The following is a 27,342-nucleotide window of genomic DNA, read 5'->3' as shown; positions in this document are numbered from 1 at the left end:
GCTATTTTCTTGTTTCTTTCTTCATATTTGCGCTTTTGTCCACCGGTTTTTCGCCACGAGATAGCCGACGGAGATTAAGCCGAGATTTGCACTCCTGATCGGCAGGTTTTGATAAAATGGTTTTTGTGCTGAAATTCGGCATTCCACTGTGAGTTCCAACCTTCGCAATAATTTGTAGTCGGGAGAGTTGGCGGCTTATCAAAAACACAAAACATTTCCATTGAAATGTTTCCCTTCAACCAAAAATCGTATACATAATCAAAAAAAGATGAGAGCTTAGGATATTGTTGAAACATGTCCGCAATTGTTGTTTTGTAGTACTGAAAGGCGGCAACCATCTCGTGTTCGGGCAAAATGGCAGAGAAAAATTTTTTTTCGAGATTTTTTGAAAATTTTTGTCTGCTGCATAGGCTTGTGAAAAACCGAGCTTCTGAAATTTTCGAAAAATGCACTCTGTAAAGTGAAACCAGCATCCATAATGAATCGAAACTGGGAAAATCGTTTCCAAAGCACTAATAATTTCAGTTTCATAGTCAGTCAGCAATGCTTCCGGAGCAAAATTTACCAAAAATTTTTCCAAACATTTTTGTTCCAAAATTTTGAAAAATTTTTTGTAAATTTCTTATGACTTTGAACCCAAAAGCGCCCATACTACTGCAATTATCCATTCATCGTTGCTCCCAGCTGTTCCAAAAATTTTATAAATTTGAGAAAGTTGTGCTGGTGCAATTTTGAATGTTCCATCTGAAAGAACATTTTTCGATCTAACCAAAAATTCCAATCCTTGTTTTGCCACAAAAATTAAAATTCCTTCGTCTTGATGAAGCAAAAGATTTTATTTTGATTTTCGTTAATCTCCAATTTTCCGGTATCAAAATTTCTTGCAAATTTTTTGTCGGTGGAGGCATGCATTGTGATCGTTTGTAATTCAATCCACGTCGAATCTTGTCGTACTGGGGTGGTAAAAATTTTGTGATCCATTTCCTGTAAATTTTCGTTGTAAGATTGGCAAAGTGGTGTAGCCGGACTGCGGGAAACTGATTCCAATCTTTTCGTCTAAATTTTTCTTCCTCGATTTTTTCTTCTTGGGAGTCATGATTATGTGGATTCGGCCGATTTTGTGTCGCTGTTAGGTTCCCATTCATAAAAAGTTTTGATGTGCAGGTAGTAACTACGCATTTAAAGTAGACAGAATTGGGGGTAGTTTTGTTTTTCTTAAACAAAAAGTTTTCAACAATTAAATTTTGTCCGCCCATGCGCTTTGATTTGGTAAAGCTAAAGCTCACTTTTCAGTTCAATCTGCGCTAGAAACTGCAAAATATTTGAGTGAGAAAATGGCGTTCTTGTAAGATAATTGCGCGTCCTAGTTTTGTTTACTCTCTTAGCAAATAATTCTTCTAATAGGCCTAGTTTTGACTTATTCGGCTAATATTCACGTCGGCTAATATTCCGGACACCGTGTTCTATTAATTACCTTGTCTTTTTACTTCACTAACCAAACAAATGAACGCGCCATTGGCCTTGTTCTTCAAACCTCCCAAATTTCGGCCACTACCTTTCTTTTTGGATTTATCATTGAGGTGTAATAATATTTAATTTGAATTTTTCACGACGCGAAAAACTTCATTGGTTTAAGCGTTCTGGGATCTAAAAGAGAAGTTTTCAGTGGGAATCTTTTGTTGAGCTGAATCAATTTTATCACAAAATTGTCATAAATCGATTTTTTTTCAGTATTAGAATTTTCCGAAGTTTTTTCACTTCAATCGTTATTTTTTTTTAATTTTCACACAGATTGAATCAAATAAAAGCGCAGTCAGATATTTATATAAATCGGAATTATTATGTATTCTCATATTTCTGAAAAGAAACGAAACAATTTCGGGTTACAAATGGCCCTATTAGGAGAAAACAATTGGCTCCTACATAGTCAAGGTTTTTTATTTTAGTTAAATTTTAAAAAAAGAAAAATAATTTCTCAAAATCAAAGTTCTTCTCTCTAATTTTTCACGCTCCAGAAATGAATAATGCGTTATTGTAAAAATTTAGGCCTTTCTGTGATCGTGGCTTATTTTTTGAAACACTAAAGAAAAAGCATTGATGCAATAAATGGAAGCTTAACTGGCAGAAAACATGTTAGCAAAAGAATCTGCCGATGACTGCCAATTGATCAAATCAGTAACTTGGTCAGAATTTTTTTGTATACATATTAACATGCACCCTTCCTTGTTCGCGTTTTATCTACTTTTGGCTTAACTGGTCTAGTTCTCCTTCTCTATCAGAAAATATTTCTGAGGGTAAGTTTCGCGATTTGCAACTCTATTTGCTATGATCTAATCTTAATCTATTCTAATCTTTTGAGTAATGCTCAGTCTTCATCTGACAAACTTTACTAAGAGACCGCTTTGTATGTTTTATGAAACTATTTAAAAACTGGTAGAGTACGAAGCAAGGTAACTTTCTGGTATCGTAAGCCATTGCGCTTTATCTGCACTTCATATTCTGGATTTTGCACGCTGCCATATCGACATGGTTAAAAAGGGTCGCTCTTTCAGATGACGGAAAACCAACGTAAAAACTATAACAAACAGTCAAATTACAACAAGTGAAAATTGAAGCTTGGACACCTGAAAACCGGTTTAATTAACATCAACTATTGTAATCCATATCAATTAAGATAATGAAAAATATTTTGAAAAAAAAGCGTTTCTAAGGCGACCAGTGTAACGAAGGGTAACTTGAAGTGGTCGAGCGAAACAGTTGATGCTAGTTAAATTGGGTAAATTGCAACAAATATCATTTTTCATGGCTGCAAGCTATCTATCTATCTCAAGCTAGTTAGCTCAAGCTCGCGTATTAGCTAGCTGTTGTGAATAGGAAGCCTTTTTTTGCTTCTCGACTCCCTTCTCTGAGACTCACAACTAAAGTTCAAAGTAGTTTATGGGGTCAATATGAATTAATTGAATATGTCTCGCTGCTGAAAAATTGACACCTCAAGATTTAATTTACCCGTTTTTGCAAAAAAAAATTGCAGAAACAGTGATAAAATTCATCAATAAAGATATCTAGTTATACTATCCTGTAGAATTTGATAGAAAATTATTTCATTTTGATAGTATTTCAACTTTAAACTTCTCATTTTTGTCTTCGCCGCATTTCTTGTTGTGCCTAATTTTTTAACTCTGGGTTTAATTTCAGGTGGAGGAGTGGAAAGCGGCGAGCCAAGAGAAGGAATCAATATTGGAAGGAATTACAGATGAGATCCAAGACTTCAAGGAGGTGTTGGAGGGGGAAAAGAGTCAACTGGTCGAGAGGAACAAACGCCTTGAGGAACGAATAGCAGAATTAGAGGCCATTATTAACGTAAGCTGCTTTTGGGACATTTATCAGAGCAGAAAAACGCAACGCATATTGTTTCTTTGACCTCATACAAGAATCATAGTTTTTTTAAGAGTTGTTTCTTACGTTTCATGAATGGCTCATCTATGATTTCTTTATGGGTTCGATCGTGCTGGCGTCATATATAAAAACTTGGATTTCATACATTGATAATGTATGATTTGTTTTGGTTTCATACTAGGATCGCACTAAAAAATCAGGTATATCAGTATGAAATCATATATGATCCTTGTATGAAATCAAAGAAACTTCAACCCGGGACAGTTTGTTTATACAGGCTAATCAAAACCTGAATATTGTTCAAGTTAAAGGATAGATAAAGAAAGCAGCAGATCACTTATCAGTTTCATTAAGCTACTTTTTGGAATTTAAATTTGAACATGGCGCGCTAATTGCTTTTCCTTCTGTTCTAATACATTGGATGTCAGTTACCAATATACTCGTGGATTATTAATTGCTCTTGAACGTAGTTCATAGCAATTATTGTAAACTTGTGTCTTTTTTTTTCTGCAAAATTTTCGCTTGACAATTTTGACTTTTCGAGTAACTTTTAAGCCCATGACTTTTTGCGTTTCGCGTGATCTAAAATTCTCTATCAATCACAATTTCAAGCGGCTGAACTCAATTGGAGGCAATTTAATACTAAAAGTCAAATTAAAAGTGCGCCGAAATTGGTGTCATTTTTTACTTTAAATCTTAATAGTGGTATATGTTAACCTCTAATGTGGTTATTTGAAGCCCACTATTGAAATTCTTAGTACCATTTAAACTTCCCCTCACCCCTTCCCCCGACTGAAGCAGTCTGCAATTGATTAGAGCTCCCACTAGTCGTTCGAGAGCAGTTCTTCCGACGCTTAGTCTGTTATGTTATTCAATTGTTTTCTCAATTGCATTCAATTGTTTATCTCAATTGTTTTCCTTTGCTTTATTGGTTGTTATAACAGGCCTCAACGGTGCTTTTCGCAGCTGTTATCCGATAAACTGCTGACTATGTTATCTAACATGAATTATCATTCTAAACAATTCTTAAAAATTCTTCGAACCCTCATGTTTATAAGGTGATCAGGAGTTTTAGGCTACTCTGGCTCTTTTTTGTTTAGTCAATTTTAGGCGATGGATATCTTTTGCGGAGACATAAAAAAGTGGTACCTATAAAAATCTGTTGAAAAACTCAATCGATTGCCGAAGAGATTTTTTTCAAACTGTTCGTTTCTTGAAGAAAAATTGAAACTCGAAAAGTTTTCAAAATTTTTTACTTTTAATGTTTAATTGCTCTCAAACGAAGTTTGTAGCAATTATGTTAGTGCTGTCGGTCTTTTTTATGCAATTTTTTGCTTGACCATTTTTTCGCTTGACCAATTTTTCGTCTGACGCATTTGATTTTTCGCCCACCGAGCGTTAAGTGCTTTTAGAGCCTTTCAGCTCACTAGTATTCAATTATTCGATTCAAAGAATCTGTTTTGGGGACATACTTATGATGCGAAGGGCGGTTCTTAGAGATTGACCCCCCTTCTCCTACAACTTTTACGGTAAAATTAAGGTGTGTTAAGGTAATTTTTTGAAAAATTAGCGAACATTATGGTAAGAAGGCAGATTTAAGTTAATGCAAAACTATCTTATCTAAATAAGGTAAAAAATTTTCATTTACAATTACCTTAGAAGCTCATATAAAACCAACCACAATGGAATTTTCTTGAAAGCATAAAAAGGTGTGAGCTAATGCCGTGAATATATCCTACAGTTAGATTATCGACCAACTAATTGTAATATGTAAGTTAATCTCAGCTTAGCATGTACAAGGTACACCTCATCAGTACTGCCTCCGAGAAGGACCCCGAACTATCGGAGGACACTGATAGGATGTTAAATTCATTTTGTTTAATGACGTGTTTTGTTTGCTTCTTTGTTGATTTCTGTGCCATAAAATTTTGTCTTTCAATAAAAAAAATAATAGCACTCCAGTAAAGGAAAAAATATACTAAAAAGGTTGTTTTGGTACTCGATACGTTACAAAATAGACAGTTAATGTAAAATTACATGAAAAAGTTGAGGTAAATTTTTACCGTAACCCAAATTAAGGTAAAATTGAGGTAACTTTTACTTTAATTTTTACCTTAACTTGAGTTAACCATAGCTCTGTTAAGGTAAATTTACATTAATTTTGATTAGTTTCTTCAACAGAAAGAGCTCAGCCAAAAATTGTCATGACAAGGTTATATTTTGACTAAAGCTGCTCGTGAAAATACTTTTTTGACTCAATAATTATCATGCTTCACTTCCTCAGCTGTGAAAATATATATCAATTGATTTTTAGGGTAATGAGAAGTTGAAAGCGGAGTTGGCAGCTTTGGACGCCAGCAGACATGAGGCCAACTTGTTAGCAATCCAGGAGAGAGAAGAAGAAATTGTCAAACTTAAGGAACAGCTCAGGCAGAGCCAGTCTGAACAGGCTGAAAAAATGCGCAGGGTGAGAATTACTTTCATTGATTGAAGAAGATAACAAAATATATTTTCAACCCCAAAATCCTTTGCCCGCCTGGACCTAATGCCAATTCAATTTCAGTACAAATAGTCTCATTAATCAGAATTTATTAATCAGATCTCATTAATCTGAATTAGATCAAAGTTCTCAATTAAGGATCTGACAAGTGTTCACGACCCACGAGATATGGTAGACGAGCTGATGAGGATTTCACTCTCGGCCGAGGCTGGTTCCAAATTGTGTCTGCTGATTGGAAAGACAGTAGACATTGATGTGGAGGGAATCAGTGAAAAAATACAGAAGAAATCTCGCGAGGAACGGCAGAAGGATTTGAGCGATTTGGTAAGATGATTTTTATATCCTAGAGTTTTAAGCTCAGATCCGAAGTTGCTTCCGTATTCCCAAGAAACGTAAGAACTGCACTTAATGAGCGAGGAAAGACGAGCTGCCAATGTAATATCAGTACTGATTCAGTGATTCAGCGATATGATCCTGTCGCTTTCTTCACTTAAAAGTCTCTTGCACTTCTTGGCCACGAGTTGCAATTATATTTTCAACAACGATGCTCGTTAATGTGCGTTCGCACATGATGTTCCGACCCGAGCTCATCTACATTTTTGACTTAATTGTCAACCTAATGATGAGATAATTAAAAATAGACGTTTGAAATTGTTACAAAATCAAACTACTAGAGGAGTTGCATAATACCATGTCTCAATACAGCGCTCAAAAGATCTGCCATTTGAAAGACTACGAGAAAATAAACAACAAAATAAGCAAAATAAAAATTTTTCAGCGACTATGATAAAAGAAGATAAAAATATACACAAATATTGATCACTCACAAAGCTTTTATGAAAATGCATATTGTCCAACAAACAAAATATCAGTTACGACATGATATCAATGGAAAAATAATTTCTGAATTTTTAAAAAAAATGGATGGAATCTCTCAAGGATGAGAATAATTTACCAGTTGAAGAAAAGAACAAAAACTTAAAAGTAAAAAAATCTTTTAGAACGAACAGCATCGTAAATTTTACTACTATTCGCTAGAAACTGAGTGCATTGGCAACATCATACATTGAATCCTCAATTAGAAGCCTATGCGACCAGTCAGCATTTTACGACTACAAGAAGAATTTTAAAAAAAGGCAAAAACAGCAAACTCAAAAAAAATTGAGCGAGGAAAAGTGTCGAAGCCAGGAAAAGAAAACAAAATATAGTAAAAAATTTTGTAATCTGAAATAAATCTATAGCAGCAATGGTATTCTTCTAATGTTTAACAATATGACTTCAAAAGATCAACAAGTATGAACAAAAATAATAAAACCACGAAATTTTTGAGAATACCCGTTAAATCAACGCCGTTAAATTCAATGGCTTTGACCAGAAGACAAAAAATACGCTAAGTGATGCCATAATAAGAAAACAAGGATGTTTGTCAATCATAAGTCAGTAACAGGACATCACAGTAAGTCTTAGGATTATGAAAACAACAACAAGTATATGCAAAAACCGAAAATTCAGTAGAAAAAGTCCGAGAAGAAAGTGTCGAAGCTATTTAAACCAAACGCGTTTCTCTGAATTCTCTATCTATGATTTTTTGGACGTTTAATTTGTAAGACAATGTGAGCTATCAATATTAGGATAATGAGATAAGATTTCAAAAGGAACCAAAATTACAAAAAGAATCCGAAATTTTTTTTTGAAATTATGAGAACTCGTGGCATCGAAGCCATAAAACGAATATTTAGCAGATAAAACCGCTTCCCGAACTATTTTCCGATGCCGGAGTGTGGTCTTGTCATTGCCGAGACTAACTGATAGTTCATGAAAAATGTTAGTGTCCAAATTTTTTTTTAGGTCTTAATAGCCACTAAATTTAATAGCTCTCAACGGAAATCAATAAATACGCAAAGTTAAGCCTCAATAACGAGATAAGGTTGTTTATAATTTTTGGGTTATCAATATGACGTCAAAATAAGTCTTATGATTATGAAAACAACAACAAAAGCAGGGAAAAACCAAAAATTCACTAGAAAAGTGCGAGAAGAAAAGGTCGAAGCCATTTGAAACCATAGGCTTTTCTCTGAAAAACTTATCAGTGATCCACTGAACGTCTTCTTTAAGCCAATAGGAGCTGAAGTGGAAATTGAGAAATTCAGTGGAAAAGTGCAAGAAAGCGTCGAAGCCATTTGAAACATAAAGTTTTCTCTGCAAACTTTATCCATGATTCATTGAACTCCTTTATTAAGTCACTAAGAACTATCAATATGAGGTTAAGAAGATTAATTTTCAAAGGAAACCCAAATTACAAAAAAATTACAAAAATTAAAAAATTATGAAAATTCGAGTCCTCGAAATCATAAAATCAGTAGTTAGAAAATAAAACCACTAGCAATATTCATTGTAGTTCCAGCAGAAAAAAAGGAGGTCATGTCCTTACTGATACTGACTTAAGGTTCGCGAATTTAAGTTTAAGATTATTGAATGTCCAAAAAAATTCTAAAAAATAGTTTATCAAAGTCTCAACAGCCATTAAATTCAAGAGCTTTCAACGGAAGTAAAAAAGACGCAATGTTATGCCAGGATGGGCAGAACAGGATGTTTATCATCAATATATCAGCAATAAGACATCACAACGAGTCCTATGATTATGAAAACGACGCTAAAAACAGGCAAGAGCCAAAAAAAATTCAGCGGAAATTTCAGAAGAAAGTGTCGAAGTCATTTAAACCATATTTTTTTCTCTGAAAATTTTATCTAGGATCCATTGGAGGTCTTTATCAAGCCAATGGGGACTGCCAGTGCCAACAAAAGGAGATAAGATTTCAAAAGGAACCAAAATTTAAAAAAAAATCTGAATTTTTTTTAAATTTACGAAAACTCGTATTATCGAAGTCATAAAACCAATAGTTAGCAGATAAAACAGCTTACCAGATTAGTTTTGGTTTCAGTAAATATGATCGGGGTCCTGTCTCCTGCCATTACTGAAACTGACTTACTGTTCGTGAAAATATGTTTAATATTGTTTATGGTTCAAAATTCTTGACAGCCATTAGCTGTCCACTCAAAGCACTATAAAAGTTTACCTGACACATATTAGAAAGCCAATTGCATTTTAGTTAGCGAGTTTATGCCATAGGGCTCCCAACATTTAGTTACATCTCAAAAAGAACATGAAACTTTCATTAAAAATTTCGAAAACTCAGAGTCGAAGACAAAAAAACATGAACGTTTCCTTGAAGTTGAACTTTTTGTTCATTGTTTATGATGTGACTGTAAATGAGATTTGTCAATAAAGGAACCTCGATATGATAATGACTAGTCTCTAAGTGACTAAATAACAATTAAAATTAAAAATAGGAAAAGTTGTCTTAAAAAACAGCTCTCAAACTGAATTCGAGTTTTTTTTATAGTAAATTTTCTCACGATACCAGAACTAGCCTTTTTTTATCGGTATTCTGGTAACACAAAATTTTTTCGTTTTGTAATGTGAAATGTAATTTTGAAATAACATTTTTATAGAAAAACCTTAATTTGAACAAAAATTACACTAAGAGTGAACAAAATCATGCAAATATCACGTGTTCACACAAAACTTTAAACCTCAATAACTCGAAAAATACGAAATTCAAAAAAATCTTTTCAATTTGATTTCTACGCTGGAAGAGCTTTTTAATAATACCACTCACATTTCTCTACGATGAATATATCGATCGGCCAAAAATTACTGAACAAAGAAAAAACCCATTTGAGTATATAGTTCCTCCCCCACCCCACAAGTGGGGTCGGAACAAAAACTTGGCTAAAAATTGCAAGTAAAAATTGATTCTTAATCTAGATTTATTAATGTTGAAAAAATATTTCTAGATCATTCAACTTTGTACAATTCTTGTCAAGGTAATTTTTCACTTTGCTTAATTCACTTTTAACTAGAATTAATGTCCATAATCAAAATCTGTCCCCCAATCAGTAGAATTAGAAGCAACAAATTCAGTTTTACAAACACCAGTTATAGCAAAACCTATAATTTCAATAACTTGAAAACAGAAATTTGATTTAAAATTCACAGAATTTAAGCATGATCTTGCTGACTTTAACACGCTAATTCAGGTCTAAATCTTAGAAAAGTCTTCAGCCATTCTAGTCTGCAGAAATTGTAAAAATGTCAATGTTTTTACTTTATAACTCTAGCAACAAAAAAGTAGGGAAACTAGTTTTTACTTTATAACTCTTGCAGGTTTGTGTAGAATAGTTTGATTGCAACTGTCAATTACTGTCTTTTAGCTATACAATCAAGTGTCTGAGTTGCACACAAATAACAAACAACTCCAGCAGGATATTGTGGAACACAAAGAGGAAATTCAGGAACTTCAAGTTGAGCTCAAGGTCAGTTCGAATCTTAGCTGCTAGCATCTTGTAATTAAAAAGTTACCCCCTCCCTCCTCGACCGCTGAAAATGAAAATCTTCAGAAGGTATTTCACTCCCAAATAGCAAAATAGGGGGGGGGGGGGGGGAATGTTGTTCTATTATGCTTTTCTGTTATGTTGTTCTATTAAGATATTGCTCATTAATTAAAATCCTAATTATGAAAGTAATTTTTATTGAAATATAATATATGCTCAACAATTGTACATGTTTGAATGGTAGCTGTATGATTGTAGTCACCACAATATATTTTTCATGCCTACCTAGAGTAACAAATTTAACAAAACGTTTGTTTAATGTAACAAGCTTGAAACATGCAAAATTGATATTATCTTATTCAAGGCAATTATAAGGCAAGTTATCCTTGAAAATTTGTCATCACTGCTACGTTTGCTCAGGTGAAAGAGGAGACGTGTGTTCCTGTGTTGAGAGTTGAGCAACTTAGACAGGAGTTAGATCTCGTCACTCAACAGACGAAGCAGTTCGAAGAAGAATTGCAAACGGCAGATGACACCATCGAGAAACTCAAAGTCGATTTAGGTATATTTGTTATATTGATTTCCAGGTTATAGAATTGATCCGTAATTCTTACAACTCCTCAAGTTTGAGGGCCCGCATCAAGGTATGAGCGCGCGTCCGCAAAGAGTAATTTGGAAATTGTGAGGTAATTTTATTTAAAAAAGCTTGAAAATGCTCAAAGAGTCAGAACGAAGCGCTGAAACTAAAGTTTGATTAAGCGGAAGAGCATTTTCAGCGCTTTCCAGCGCATTTTCCGACATTATATTTAAAACGCCCCACGATCATAGTCGTAGCGACTTGACACCTGTCGTGCATTTAAGAAAACGCCCTATGTCAAAATTTTCCCATTAAAAACGACTTTAATCAGTTTTACATATTGTTTTGAATTATTTCAACTCAAATTTAGAGTTAGATACATTTATGAACGGTTAGTAAGCACCCATCAAACACTATAATTAGCTGTAAGAAACCGCACTGAAACAAATGGAACAGGATTGTCGCACCCACTGCCTTTCTGAGAACTATGTAAAAATAAAGCTGACCTTCAATTTTCAAGGTCGTAAAAAATCAGCTTCAACATTGACTTTCTCTAATATTTTTTTTTTCAAAAATGTGGAACATATGTGCAAGGCGGGTTTTTTTCTGCATCCAATTTTCACCTTTTTGGCATCAAAAAGAAAAAAATCTTAGCCTCATTATTGTATTTACCAGGCCCTGAGTTTGATTAATGAAGATTATAACTTGACAAAGTTCACTAGAGAAATTGACTAGAAAACTTGAATAGAAAAGTTTGAAAGAAAAAATATTTTCAAAGGAGAAATGAAAAGGTAAACCTTAAAAAGAAATTAAATAAGGCTACAGCTTGATTTTAAAATTTATGTAACTTTGATTTTCATTGAGACGTATAATTATTTCAATTTTGCTATTTGTTAACCTGAAAACAGGCTATTTCAAAAGAAAACAATTTTTATCACAAAAAGAGAAAACGAAAAACTGAAACCAATTGCTTCCCTTTCCAGATTATCTTGAAACTATAACTTGAATCTATAACTCACAAGGAGGCTCGGTAATGTGCGTTCGCACATAAAGTTCCGACCCCGCTCATCCGCTTTTTTGGCATAAATGTCTACCAAATCAGGAACAGATAGAAAACCCCCAACAATCAAGTATTTTTCAGAAACAATGTGTATGAACAAAAAGATCGCCTCCAAAGCAAATAAAGCAGTGGAGTATAAAATGCCGCATTAGATTGATGAAATCAGCCATTATTAGGAAATCAAGTCAAGACGAACACCCAAATCAAACAACAATAACCACAAACAATAACTACATCCATAACATTACGTCTACTTTAACAAACTTAAAATTAACAAGGTCAAAAGAGCTTCCGATTAAATTGAAACTAAATAAATAATTTTACTCGAAAAGATGTGGAACCAATCCATAATAAAGCTTGGTAACAAATACACAAAAAAGAAGCAAAATTAAAAAAAAAATGGCTTATTTTTTAAAAAAACAATGAATAATTTCAAATTAATGAAAACCATTAGAGAGCAATCAAAAACATCCAACATTATAACAATTTCCTAGGGGAGTTCAACAAAACTTGTCATTATTCAATTCTTTATGCAGTTACCAAATGAAAAGCAAATAGAAACAACAAAACAATTCGAATAAAACTTGCGAGAAAACGCCGTCGAAGCCCTAAAGCCATATTTCGCTAGTGCAAATATGTTCAATTGAGCTTTCCTTGAATGCCAATAATTACCTCCCCTTTCTGAGAATTTGAAACAGGTAGACAAAAATAGAGAAAAAGGGCAAAATGCTTATGTACTTTTCGAAAACATTTATTTTCAAAGTCGGGAAAGCCATTAGCTACAAAATGAAACAATTAAATCCGTTCGTTTATTCGTCCAAAGGAAGCGCTTGAGACATGTATTTACTCAGAATATGGCTTAAGTCTACAAAAGAACGTAAAATATAGAAAACTCAAAAATTAGTTTAGTTTTTTGCGAAAAACTCATGTCCAAGCCAGTAAATTCATAATGAAATCTTTAAAAACATTGGATTATGAACACTTCAACTTTGCGACTTGTAAATAATAAGAGTAGGTAACAAATAGACAAAAGAAACAGAAATGCCAGGTTAAATTGTTTTTTTTTTAATTTTGAAAACAATTGTTTGCAAAGTCATGAAAGCCATCAGCTATCTACTCAAATCAGAACATAAGCTCTTTTTTTCCTCATAGAAAGCCAAAAAAACTTGTCAAAATCCAGGAAATTGCAAGCGACTACAAAGAAGAGGTAAAGAAGAGAGTAAAAACAAATATAAACAATTCAGTTAAACTCGTCGAGACAGGGGAATCGAAGCCGTTAAAACCATAGGTGTTCTTTGAACAATTGTTTTCAAAGTCATGAAACCCACCAGCCCTCTATTTAAATTAGAATTGTGGTTTATTACACCTTACACATGCACCTTCTTTCGATCACAATAATGACATATGTTACATATAATTATCGAGACTAGATAAGAAATAGGCTGAAGACAACAAAAGTACGAAGTTAAAAATTGTCTTTTTCTTAAAAACAATTGTTTTCGAAGTCATGAAAGCCATCAGTTATCTACTAAAATCAGAATATAGGCCCATTTATTCTTCCTCAAAGTCATTGAGACCTGTCATTATCCAGGAGATTTCATACGACTAAAAAGAAAGTAAAAACTACAGTTAAAGACAAATGTAAAAAGTTCAAATAATTTCTTAGAGAAGGTTGTCGAAGCCGTTAAAACCTTAATCTATTCCTTGAAAAAAATTTATATGTTCAATTGTGATTTATTCTGAACGCCAAAAAAGGAACATGTGAACTGTCAATAATGTGGCAATGTGACAAATTGAGAAAAATGTCCCAATGCCTAAAAAGATAAAAATGGTAAAATCTAGTATTATCAAAAGCTCAAAAACCATTACTTAACATGTAAGAGCGATAAAAAGATTAAACTTTTATTCAGAAGAAAGAGGAGGAAGAAGGAGCGTACTTTATTTATTGAAGGAGCATACTTTCTTTGTTAATTTAAAAATTAAACAATTTTAAAAGTTAAAACAACCATATTGTTTCGAATAAAAAAATAGATACATTAATTCTCGACTGCTTAGGAGGCCAAATGAACCTATCTGCAATGATTTTCGATTTGAATTGTTCTGTTCTTTAATTAAAAAGAAAAAAATTACAATCCGAATTTATTTTGGATTGTAACAGTCAAGATTGGACCAAAACCAGCCTTGCTATTGCTGTTCGTCCATTAAGAACACTCAATTGTTTCGAACGTTATAAATCTAGATAAAGTGTTATTTAAAATATCAACAATAAATGCTGCATCTTTCTTAATCATAGAGTGAAATTAGCAAAAAAATGGCTAAATTTTAAATCCAGACTATTCTCAATGGAAGTGGAAGTAGGACTAGCGCTTTGTAGTTTATAAAGATTATGTTAGTTGTAATGGGGTATGTGCTTACGTCAAACTTACTCAAAGTGGAGTACAGAAGCATTTTTTGGGCAATTTTGATAAAAATTCTGATTTTTGAATGAATTAGCAAAAACTGTAGCCAAAAAAATCAAATCAAAATAGTCAACAATATTTTTGACTTTCAAAATAAAATCAACAGTACTATCGTTATCAACTTTTACCATATTTAGTAAAATTGACGAATTGTCAGGTAAAAATTCTGGAATATGTGAATAAAATTAGCGCAACTCGGTCTAATGTTCTCAAAAGTTTAAACCAAGAGACCTCGTTCTAGAAAACGAAATTCCAAAAAGTCTTTTTAATTTCATATTCTACGCTGGATATGCTTTTTGATTATACCACTCACATTTCTCGACGATGAATATGTTGGTCGCTCAAAATTGGCTGAACAAAGAAAAACATTTTATTATATAGAGGGGTCGGAACAATTATCTTGCGTATATCAAAACGATGGTTTCTAGTTCACTGTAGTTTGAATTAGCTAAGACAACCGACGCTTTAAAAAGTTATATTTCGGCAAAAAACTAACAGAAAGACATTTGTTGAAAACACAGAAAGAATAAGAAGGATCGTAATGTGCGTTTGCACATAATGAACCAAAGCCGCTAATCCAAAGTTTTGGCTCAACTGTCCAGCAATTGACGAAGTAGTAGAAAACTTCAAATATTCAACAGTTCAAAAATAATTTGTGTTTGATTAAAATGCCACAGTTGAGGGTCGGTGAGCCCTGCATTTACAAAGACTCGAGACAAAACAAGCAACGAAATCCAACAACAACCACAAACATTTTTTTGCATACAGATCTCAATGCCAGCTTAATAATAAACTCAAAATAGCGTCAAACAAAACCTCAAATAAATAAACTATTTGTACTTCACTAGAAAAACATGGGAGCAGTCTTTGATGAGAGTCAGTAACGAATAGACAAAAATGATCAAAACCGGCCATGTTTAAAAAGTTCGTTTATTCTTTTTGGTTGAAAACAACTAAGTTCATATAATGAAAACCGTTAGACTTCAGTTGATTTTTAGGAGGTTAAAGCCTAATTATATCTCAATATAAAATCATTGAGAACCAGCACTATCCAGAATTTGTCGAACACGTAAGTACGAGAACAAATGAAAATATACCTACGGCGAACAAAAATTCAATTAAATTTTGCGAGAAAACCGTGTCGAAGCCGTCAAAAATTATGATTTATTTCGTTTAAAAAATACAATCAGTTGAAACTTCTTTGAACACCAAAATATGAAAACTGATTTCTGTATAAGGAGGCAAGGTTACAAGTGGACAAAACAGGAACAAACCGGAAAAAATTAAAAAGTACGTTTGTTTTTTTTTCGAAATCAATGAATTTCATTGTCATAAAAACATTGGCTCTCAACTGAAATGATAAAAAAGTTTGATTTACTTTTCCAAAAAAACATTAGGATCTGTCAAAATTCGAAATGTCATACGTCTACATAAAGAACAGGAAATACTGTCAAATGTCAAAAATTTAATGGTCTTTGCGAAAAACCAAAGTAGACGCCGCTAAAACACAAAACAATCCTTAGATATGTTAGATATGCTGAATTATGTCTTTGTTTAACACTAAAAATCTCAAGGGCGACCGTTAATTAATGAGACTAGGTTACAAAAGAATTGGGCATAAAAGAACAGCAAATTGCAAATTTAATACATCGATCTATGTTTTTTTTAAAAATATATATATTTCATTTCGAAGTCATGAGAAACTTTAGCTATCAATTGAATTTACTAGTTAAGTTTTTTATCTAGAGGCAGCCGCTAAGACCTGCATTCATCCAAAATTTTTAAAATTTTTTATAAACTGTTCGTCCATTAAGAACACTCAATCGTTTCGAACGTCATAAATCTAGATAAAGTGTTATTTAAAATATCAACAATAAATGCTGCATCTTTCTTAATCATAGAGTGAAATTAGCAAAAAAATGGCAAAATTTTAAATCCAGACTATTCTCAATGGAAGTGGAGCTAGGACTAGCGCTTTGTAGTTTATAAAGATTATGTTAGTTGTAATGGGGTATGTGCTTACGTCAAACTTACTCAAAGTGGAGTACAGAAGCTTTTTTTGGGCAATTTTTGATAAAAATTCTGATTTTTGAATGAATTAGCAAAAACTGTAGCCAAAAAAATCAAATCAAAATATTCAACGATATTTTTGACTTTCAAAATAAAATCAACAGTACTATCGTTATCAACTTTTACCATATTTAGTAAAATTGACGAATTATCAGGTAAAAATTCTGGAATATGTGAATAAAATTAGCGCAATTCGGTCTAATGTTCTCAAAAGTTTAAACCAAGAGAACTCGTTCTAGAAAACGAAATTCCAAAAAGTCTTTTTAATTTCATATTCTACGCTGGATATGTTTTTTGATTATACCACTCACATTTCTCGACGATGATTATGTTGATCGCTCAAAATTGGCTGAACAAAGAAAAACATTTTATTATATAGAGGGGTCGGAACAATTATCTTGCATATATCAAAACGATGGTTTCTAGTTCACTGTAGTTTGAATTAGCTAAGACAACCGACGCTTTAAAAAGTTATATTTCGGCAAAAAACTAACAGAATGACATTTGTTGAAAACACAGAAAGAATAAGAAGGATCGTAATGTGCGTTTGCACATAATGAACCAAACCCGCTAATCCAAAGTTTTGGCTCAACTGTCCAGCAATTGACGAAGTAGTAGAAAACTTCAAATATTCAACAGTTCAAAAATAATTTGTGTTTGAATAAAATGCCACAGTTGAGGGTCGGTGAGCCCTGCATTTACAAAGACTCGAGACAAAACAAGCAACAAAATCAAACAACAACCACAAACATTATTTTGCATACAGATCTCAATGTCAGCTTAATAATAAACTCAAAATAGCGTCAAACAAAACCTCAAATAAATAAACTATTTGTACTTCACTAGGAAAACATGGGAGCAGTCTTTGATGAGACTCAGTAACGAATAGACAAAAATGATCAAAACCGGCCGTGTTTAAAAAGTTCGTTTATTCTTTTTTGTTGAAAACAACTAAGTTCATATAATGAAAACCGTTAGACTTCAATTGATTTTTAGGAGGTTAAAGCCTAATTATATCTCAATATAAAGTCATTGAGAACCAGCACTATCCAGAATATGTCGAACACATAAGTACGAAAACAAATTAAAATATACCTACGGCGAACAAAAATTCAATTAAATTTTGCGAGAAAACCGTGTCGAAGCCGTCAAAAATTATGATTTATTTCGTTTAAAAAATACAATCAGTTGAAACTTCTTTGAACACCAAAATATGAAAACTGATTTCTGTATAAGGAGGCAAGGTTACAAGTGGACAAAACAGGAACAAACCGGAAAAAATTAAAAAGTACGTTTGTTTTTTTTTCGAAATCAATGAATTTCATTGTCATAAAAACATTGGCTCTCAACTGAAATGATAAAAAAGTTTGATTTACTTTTCCAAAAAAACATTAGGATATGTCAAAATTCGAAATGTCATACGTCTACATAAATAACGAGAAATACTGTCAAATGTCAAAAATTTAATGGTCTTTGCGAAAAACCAAAGTACACGCCGCTAAAACACAAAACAATCACTAGATATGTTAGATAGGCTGAATTATGCCTTTGATCAACACTAAAAATCTCAAGGGCGACCGTTAATTAATGAGACTAGGTACAAAAGAATTGGGCATAAAAGAACAGCAAATTGCAAATTTAATACATCGATCTATGTTTTTTTTTAAAAATATATATTTCATTTCGAAGTCATGAGAAACTTTAGCTATCAATTGAATTTACTAGTTAAGTTTTTTATCTAGAGGCAGCCGCTAAGACCTGCATTCATCCAAAATTTTTTAAATGACTCCAAAAAGAACGACAAATAAAAACAAAAATAAAAGTTTCGAAAAAGATCTTCTAGAAGACTGAGTCGAAGCCATAAAAACCATTATCAATTCAGTTAAAATTGAAATGTTAAAGCGTACTTTTATACCTCAATATCTTTATTTCTGACCTGTCAATAGAGTGACCAGGCAGAAAATAGAACCTCAAAGATGAGAAATGAAAAAAAAACTGTAGTTTTTTGTGAGAACTCATAGTATCAAAGCCGAAAAACCATTACTTGAATTGTTTAGCCAAAATCAACATTGAATTTCAATCCATTAGAAAGACAATTCGACTTGCTTTTGCTGTCTTTGAGCTAAAAGTTAACCAGACAACAGAAAAAGTGGCAAAGCTCCACAATCCCTTGTCTGTTTTGAGAACAAGTTTTTTTTAAAGTCAAAACGACCGTAAGCTTTCGAAATAAAAAAAATGGGCGTGTTTTTGCTTGAAACTCCTTGGCAAGCCATTTGGACGTCTTATTGGTAAGCCTTGGTTGAAATTGTGTTGCCTTGTAATTATCATGAGAAAAGTGGAAAACGCAAAAAATTTAAAGAAGAGTGCGACGGATTACAATCTGAACTATTTGGGTCTGTAAAAAACAATGATTAGATCAAAGCTAGTCTTACTAATGCTTCTCTTCATCTAGGAAGTCATAAATGTTGTGAATGTTGTGGGCATGGATGCTTTGACACAAAAGTCAATATATCAAAAAGAAGTACATATTTTGAATAATTATGTAGCTAAATTGGGAAAAGACCGGCAAAGTTTTAATTCAAGAACACACTCAAAGGAAACGCCAGTAAAACTAGCTCTCCCTGAACTTCACAAAGATTGAGTCAGCAGTTCTTAGGCGTGCTAATCGGGCAAGTGTAAACAAAGTGGACTAAGGAAACTTATTTCGTGCAAATTTTATGGAAAAAAGGCTGTTTTGAAAAAGTTGGCCAAAATTTCAACCAAAATATTGTATAAATCAATTCAGGAATACTCTTCTATTTCATAAAATTGCTGAAAATTACGGAAAGTATGAAAAAACAACGAAAATCAGACAAATATTCAAAAAAAATCACACCTCGATAATACCTTGGAAAATACAAAACTAAAAAAAATTATTAGTTATATAATCTACGCTGGACGATCTTTCTAATGATTCCTCTCACAACCCTCTGCGATGAATATATTGATCGGCCAAAACTGGCTGAACAAAAAAGCTAGTTTGAAAAAAGCGAGTTTGGCTATATAGTTCATTAGAGTACATAGCGTCGGGACAAAAAAGAGAATTTTTCAAGTCAATCTATTTTTGAAGTTTTGAATCATACATGTAATCTTAACAGTGTTCATCTCCTATTAAGAATAAATTTATTTGATTAGGATTAGCGGAATGTAGGAATAACACCAGGGCCCTAAAAAAACTGAAGTGAAATCAAATAAGCGTTAATTCTAGACCTCATTTCTTCTAGACCAAATTTTTGAAAAGTAAAACTGCAACGATATCAGTGAAATGGTGTTCATAATCTGTGTGTTTTGTTCTGTGTGTTCTCAAAGTGACATGCGGTATTTTATTATTATTTGAGGGGTATCATTTCATAGGAAAATCGGAATCATAACACTTGCAAGATAAAAAGATGTGCTTGTTTTTTTTTTGTTGAACCAGAGAACTGTAAAGTTTTATCAACTCCGTTGTTCTCAAAATCTCGAATTTATATCATAAACCATATATTCTAATTTGAAAACAATTTCCGTAGGTTTAAAGGACAAGGAGGTGACTAACTGAAATTCATAACCTCAAAACTGCGAAAATCGAATTCTTCGTACGAAAGGCAAAACCGAAAGCCTGTTCAACAATTTTTTCATTGTTTGTCGCTAATAATTAAAACTCATTAGCGAAGATTTAATTTTTTTAACTTAATCAAAATTTTGTTCATATCGAACTATAAAATCCTGAACTAATCTTCAAAAAACTCTTAACATTATATGTCGCTTTGATAAAGGACGAGGACAAAAAATAAACGTTTTTCTTGAATATGGTTTTCAAACTGTGAAGAACACGATGGACAATTGTTGTTAATGGAACCTTTAAAATGAAAGCCACAATCTTCTTGCTAAAATAATTTTACAATAGTGGTTCTATTTTCTTTGATCTAAAAATCCAATACAACTTATGAAGGATAATATGGAGCCCTGTTTTTGCGCGGGTCCCACTTGTTGCAAATAAAATTACAAGTGACTTGAATTGAACGCTTACAAGGTCTTAAAATTCCGTCATGAGCTTTAAAGTGTTCACTTTTGCAAGTTTAGCTCCTGACAATACGTCATTACTTTTAAATTTTACTATCATTCAGAAACATAAGTGAGAATAAAATGCACTTAACAAAAAGCAGCTCTTTGAAAACAGCTGATTTCTATTGTACCGATCCACTTTAGTAGGGGAAGAACTATATTCTCAAACGTTTTTTTTGGTGAACGCAAAGTAAGCCGACATAAAAGCAAGCTCAAAGTTTTGTAATGGTTATGTAATCTATCGAAAATAATACATTGTTAACCGTTAAAATCAATACTGCGCATAGTATTATAATGCTTAATGTATTCCAACGAACCAAAGAAATAAAAACGTCAATTTTTAGACCTTTCGTGGGTACGCTCTCCATGCCCATGCCTCTCATACGCTGTGGGATTGAATCCGGAAACCGCGGGCCGGTTATCGCCCACCGGGCGCAACTTAAAACACGGGTATCATCAAATGTTTCGGCTTACTTGACTTGCTTTTTAATATACAGCTTCTTTGCCTATCGGCTTGCTTGACCGCCACCGTTTTTTGCTCAGTCAATTGTCAATTTCGGCCGATCGATTTATTCAACATAGAGGGCATAAAGGGGTATCATTAGAAAGCCCGTCCAACGTAGATTGTACAAAAAAAGATTAATTTGAATTTCGGTTTTTGCGCGGCGTCCTCGAACTAAGTTTTGCTGGTAAAGTTTTATTAATATTTGACTGATTTATGTGATAGTCATTTATGCAATAATTTGACTCATTTTCGTTGAAGAATTGAATCCCAAAGAATTCAATCCCAAATAATTCGGATTGTAATCAGTCGATGCTTTTTGCACTTTTTTGCTTTTTTTTGTACGTTAATCACAGAAAAAAATAAATCAAATTGAAGCATATTATTGATAGGTCTAATTGGTATTTTAAAGAGTTTGGACTTTCAAAAAAAGGTCGTTTTAACTTTGATAAATACATGTTTTCAAAATAAAGAGTGGATTTCTCGGCTTTGCGAGTTTTCTTTTTTTTGCTCAACTAGTAGCTTAAAGAGACAAGTCGCATTGTTTTTCTAATGGTTTAAAATTTAATATTTTGTGCGGTTTCACGTTTTAAGTAATGATTTTTTCTCTTGAAACTACGGATTTTCACTAAAATTTCTGATTTTTTGACATTTTCCCATTTTTGAGGTTATTTTTTGGCTTGACATATTAACGGGACTGATATCACATTATAAGCGTTAAAAAAGGGAGCCATTGAACTGAGCAGCTTTTCAGTGAATATTATATGGTTTAGCTGCTTCAACTTCGCCTTCTATCTGAGTTTTTTGAAATTTTTCGTTTTTGTCTTTATGTGACGTTTCTAGTCGTAAGAAAAATTCTGAACAATTGCAAGTCTTAGCGGCTTCCTATGGATGAACAAAGAAACGTCTTTTTTGGTCCATTTTAACCCAATCTATTTGTTTCAATTCTTCATACACCAAGTTCAGCCATCACAGATTTGTCCTGTTAACCAACATTGAAAACTTAAACCAAAACTGTTTCCCGCCAAGTCGATTATTTCATTTCAAGACATAGGAAAAACGCAACAGAATTTCCCCCAAAAACGTACATCAGAAAGTAGAACCCACTCACAGTTAACGAGTACCCATAGTCAGGTCCCAGCAAAACATAACCTGGTATCTCCTAGGGAAACGAAACTTGACATCTTCATGGGAAATTAATAAAATTCTCGTCAGAGAAAGATCAAGTTATGTAGGATATTTGCATATGTTTTAAGAACTTATGCTTATTACCAATTTCTTATCAAGCCATTTCAACAATTGCAATGTACACTTAGTTTAACAAGAGCCTGATAAGGCGTCCAAAGTTTTGTCAAAATTGCAAAAAAAAGTATCAATTTTGTTTGACCGGGCTGCAGATGCCATGTAAACATTAAAACTAACTGTTGAAGTTCAAAAGAACTTTAAGGGTCATAACAAAAACTGTAACCAATAATTACGAGGTGACCTAACAAGGTCACAAGAGCATAGAGTTTCAAAGGGTTGTAAAACAAGCGACTGAAAACGAACACATTACCTTCATGGCTAATAGGATGAAAACTGCCAATAGTATTTTTTTATTTTTTACCGGAATGACCGTAACATAGAGTCCTATTGCTTGAGAGGTTAATACTTTGATCGAAGAAAAAGATTTTTCAGAAAAACTGCAGCAAGAAACAAAAACACAATGGTCTCACTTTGACATTCTTACGTACTCGATTATTTTCCTTTGCTTTATTTTTGACTATTGCTATAGCAGTCTCAACAGTCTATTTGGCTACTATTGTCCGAAAATTTGTCGGCTATTTTATAAAACATGTATTTTCATATTAAATTAGTACCATCCGACCCTCAAAATGTTCCGACCCTCAAGTTTATTTGGGGGTTGGGGACTTTATGCTAGCCTGGATTTTTTTGAATGATCAATTTCAACCGATCGATATCTTTTGCGGAGAGATAAAAATGTGGGATCATTGAAAAGATCTTAAAAAACTAAATGCTTTGTTGAAAAGACATTTTAAATCTTTGAACTCCTGTTTCTGTTGTCAGTTGGTAGTTAACTTTTTTCATGACTTTGGATTTAAGTGTTTTTGAAAGGAGTGGACTTTTTTTTAATTTTGCTTTTAAATTTTAAAAAATATTGGGAATTTTGTGTTTCTTGTCCTATTTTTGTAGAAACACATCATGTTTTGGACAAGAATTGGTCTCAATGTCATCATATTGAAGTATGAGAGAGCAGAAAGCTCCTAATCTTTTTAATTGATATCTAATAGTTTTCATTATTAGATAATTGTTTTCAAAAGGAGCGTAAACATAATTTTTTAAACTTGACGTTTTTGATCACTTTCTTTTACTTGTTACTGAGTCTCATCAAGGACTGGTGCCATGGTTTTTCGATTGAAGTACGAACTGTTTTGTTTAATTAGATTTTAATGAGTTTAACTGGATTTTTAGCCTAATTGTTGTGATAAATAAACCTATTAAATAGTTTCAGAGAACGAAAATGTTAGAGTCAAATAAAAATTTTACCCCTCTGGCTCTTCTAGAATGCGAGATAAGGCATTTTTTGGTATTTTTGCGAAAAATTAAAAAAACTTCTAAAAATACATTAAAAAATCTTAAATTTTTTTCAAAAAAAAATTTGCTCTCGCTCTTCATTTTTTTTTAAATATAGATATTTTTTAACTTTTGAGTTTTTTTGCGTTTACGTTTTTAATATTTTGTGAATAGCCATGGGTAGGACAAGGAGGATCGAATGATCCCGTTACCTATCCTTTCCGAGTCTTATTAACTTGTGCTGTGTTAACATTATGTATTTATTGAGATTCTGATAAATAAATTCTTTCTTTCTTTCTTTCCTTATTTGACGTTATTTTGACTTTATTATTATGTAATCTTTTTCCAGAAAAATAGATATTGAGTTTTGGATGCAAATGTTTGATGTTGCTATTTGATTTTTTGTTTTGTATTGTCTCGTAGTCATAGTAATGGCAGATTTCATCGGCCCACTAATGTGACATTCTTTACTTTACTAAGTGATTTGACTGAGAATCAATTGTTTTATACACCAGTTATTTTTGATGAGTTATTTTTGATCAATTTTTTGGAAGCTTTTTTAATCTCTTTCTCCTTTGGCAGACAGTTAAGCCAAAATTGTGGATAAGCGGGATCGGAACAATATGTGAAAACGCACATTACCGAGCCTCCTTGTTTAATTATACTGCAAAACTATTTAAAAATTATTTAGCTTTGTTTTGCATAGAATAAAAGGAAGTGGCCCTTTTTAACTACTTTTCCCCAACTAACTTTGAAAACAAAAAATGATTTAAAGAACCTGCCAGATTTTAAGAACCTGCTATGATCATATATAAGTTTCTATTTAGTTTCAAATGAGAGCACAATTGTGGAGCTTGAGAGTGAGAAGAGTGAACTGAAAGAGGAGAAAAAGCTGCTAGAAGAGGTCAAGGAACAGCTGGAGACAAAACAGGAGCAACTCAATGAAGAGATCGAGGAAAAAGACAATCAGATTGGTAAGTGCCCAGTTCACACACTTTAGATGGCCCGATGCATCTACTGCTTTTATTTTTTCTATTTTTCCGCTTAGGAGACGTAACGAATTACATCGGATCTAACAGCGATCTCGAAGGTGCTATCTTTTAACAAGTGGCAATCGTTTATAGTATAATTGTAGTTTATTGACAGAAACAATATTATTTTTATTATTAAACGCATTCAACAGCTATTTGAACTGATAGAATTCCGGCTATTTTTATTTGTTGAATTCCTGGTCACAGTCGCACTGTTTCCGGGTTCTGGAATTATAGCAATTTGATTATCAGTCACGTAGCATCAAAGCATGGATAACATCCGATTGGTTGAAAATATCGCCCACATATCACTGAATTGAAGTTAGATGCACATTAATATTACACGAAAAGCTCACATGCAGCGCTGAAAAGCGTCGGTCCTCTACAAAATTTTGCTTTGTGCTGCAAAATCTTTGATACCCGATATAATATACGTGTTGTGGAAGCCCTGTAATGGGTTGGAGAGAAATTAGCGACTGTTGCGAGGTTTTAATAAAATCACAGCTATTCAATCAAGACTTTGTTAGCATCACGTGTTTAATTTGCTTTTTTTGGATTTTTTCCGTTCGTGCCCCTTAGTGGGTGCATATTATTTGAACCCCAAGACGCACGTGCCGTATTATTACATAATGATTTACTATGTAATGTCATGTGCTCTATAACTGGGCGGAGCATAACGTAGCTCAATTGCCAGGATCATGTTGTTAACAATATGAATTCTGCAGGATCTCTCAACGATGAGCGTGATATCCTTGTGAACGAACTGGTGGATCCCGGAAGCCAGCAACTGAATGAGGAGATCTTTGAGAAGATAGAGTCCAAACTGGTCCAGATGGGAAGGGATCCAGGGTTGCTTTTGGACAGCAGACAGAAAAAGTTGCCATCCGGTGGCTTAATCGACGTGCCAAAGGTAGAAGAACAAATGTAATTTTTCGAGAAATTTGAGCTGAAAATAGATTTGAAACTTCGATTAAAATTGAAATATATAGGTGATCCATTTTAACCCAATCTATTTGTTTCAATTTCTTCATACGCCAAGTTCAACCATCACAGATTTGTCCTGTTAACCAACATTGAAAACTTTAACCAAAACTGTTTCCCCTAGTCGATTATTTCATTTCAAGACATAGGAAAAACGCATCAGATTTTCCCCAAAAAAGTACATCAGAAAGTAAAACCCATTCACAGTTAACAAGCACCCATAGTCAGGTCCCAGCACGACATAACCTGGTATCTCCTGTGAAACGGAACTTGCCATCTTGATGGGAAATTAATAAAATTCTCGTCAGAGAAAGATCAAGTTATGTAGGATCTTTGCATATGTTCCAAGAACTTATGATTATTACCAATTGCTTGTCAAACCATTTCAACAATTGCAATGTACACTTAGTTTAACAGGAGCATGATAAGGCGTCCAAAGTTTTGTCAATATTGCAATAAAAATAGTATCAATTTTGTTTGACTGGGCTGCTGATGCCACGTAAATATAAAAACTAACTGTTGAAGGTTAAAAGAACCTTAGAGGTCGTAACAAAAACTGTAACCAATGTTTACCAGATGACATAACAAAGTCACAAGAGCTTAGAATTTCAAAGTGTTGTAAAACAAGAGACTGAAAACGAACACATTACCTTCATGGCTAATAGGATGAAAACTGCCAATTTTATTTTTTACCGGAATTATCCTAACATAGAGTCCTATTGCTCCTATTGCTTGAGAGGTTAATACTTTGATCGAAGAAAAAGATTTTTCAGAAAAACTGCAGCAAGTAACAAAAACAAAATGGTCTCACTTTGACATTCTTACTTACTCGATTATTTTCCTTTGCTTTATTTTTGTCTCTTGTTATAGCAGTCTCAACAGTCTATTTGGCTACTATTGTCCGAAAATCTGTCGGCTATTTTATAAAACATGTATTGTGATATTAAATTAGTACCAACCGACCCTCAAAATGTTCCGACCCTCAAATTTAATTGGGGGTTAGGGACTTTATGCTAGCCTGGATTTTTTTGAATGATCAATTTTAACCGATCGATATCTATTGCGGAGAGATAAAAATGTGGAATCATTGAAAAGATCTTAAAAAACTAAATGCTTTGTTGAAGAGACATTATAAATCTTTGAACTTCTCAAAAAATAACCGAGACGCAAATTTTCAAAACGTTTACATCTTTCTCGATATTTCACTATCAGAACGCTTACAACTAAACAAATTTAACTCTATTTTAAATCTCCTCCTATTTATAAGCTGCGACAAGGTCAAAAAGGAGTGATCAAAGTACAAATGGGGTGACAATTTAAAGACCAGGCAGTATTTAAAAAGTTTTTGTCAACGTGCGTCAGGTCTGACTTTCGTTTTCGATGTTTTTCCTGTTCAGGTGATTTTCTACCGAATAAAATAAAAACTGATAGTGTTGTTTATTTAAGGCAACCTAAATGGGCAACTAATGATTTACGCCGTTGACACAATGTCTTTTCAGAGCAAGCATCTCCTGCATCAAAGAGGGGAAAGTTTTATACTAAAGAACAAATCTTTGGCATGTCTGCGACATGGGAATATAAACTAATAAATAACTGCAAAGTAGAGATGCAGGTAGACAAAGGTATAGATAGCACAGTAATATCATCAAAAACTGTTGGACTGAGATTGGTAAACCTCAGTTGCTTGGTAAGATAAGACATCTCGAAGCTTATG

General features: G+C 33.1%; 1 protein-coding gene across 1 annotated transcript in view; it reads left to right on the top strand.

Moving 5' to 3' along the window:
• The window catches only part of LOC142351230 (uncharacterized), a 100,976-nt gene that overhangs the window by 12,189 nt on the left and 61,445 nt on the right, over nt 1–27,342 (top strand). The window contains exons 2-8 of the mRNA XM_075403366.1: nt 3,196–3,360; nt 5,711–5,863; nt 6,035–6,220; nt 10,172–10,273; nt 10,712–10,853; nt 24,444–24,590; nt 25,373–25,557. Coding sequence (XP_075259481.1) covers nt 3,196–3,360; nt 5,711–5,863; nt 6,035–6,220; nt 10,172–10,273; nt 10,712–10,853; nt 24,444–24,590; nt 25,373–25,557 — 1,080 coding nt within the window. The remainder of the gene's footprint in view (nt 1–3,195; nt 3,361–5,710; nt 5,864–6,034; nt 6,221–10,171; nt 10,274–10,711; nt 10,854–24,443; nt 24,591–25,372; nt 25,558–27,342) is intronic.

The sequence above is a fragment of the Convolutriloba macropyga genome, chromosome 12 (assembly GCF_964194025.1).
Source record: "Convolutriloba macropyga chromosome 12, txConMacr16.3, whole genome shotgun sequence".
In the NCBI taxonomy this organism is placed as follows: domain Eukaryota; kingdom Metazoa; phylum Xenacoelomorpha; order Acoela; family Convolutidae; genus Convolutriloba; species Convolutriloba macropyga.
The sequence above is the reverse complement of the archived record's forward strand: the minus strand, read 5'-3'. Positions and strand labels throughout refer to the sequence as shown.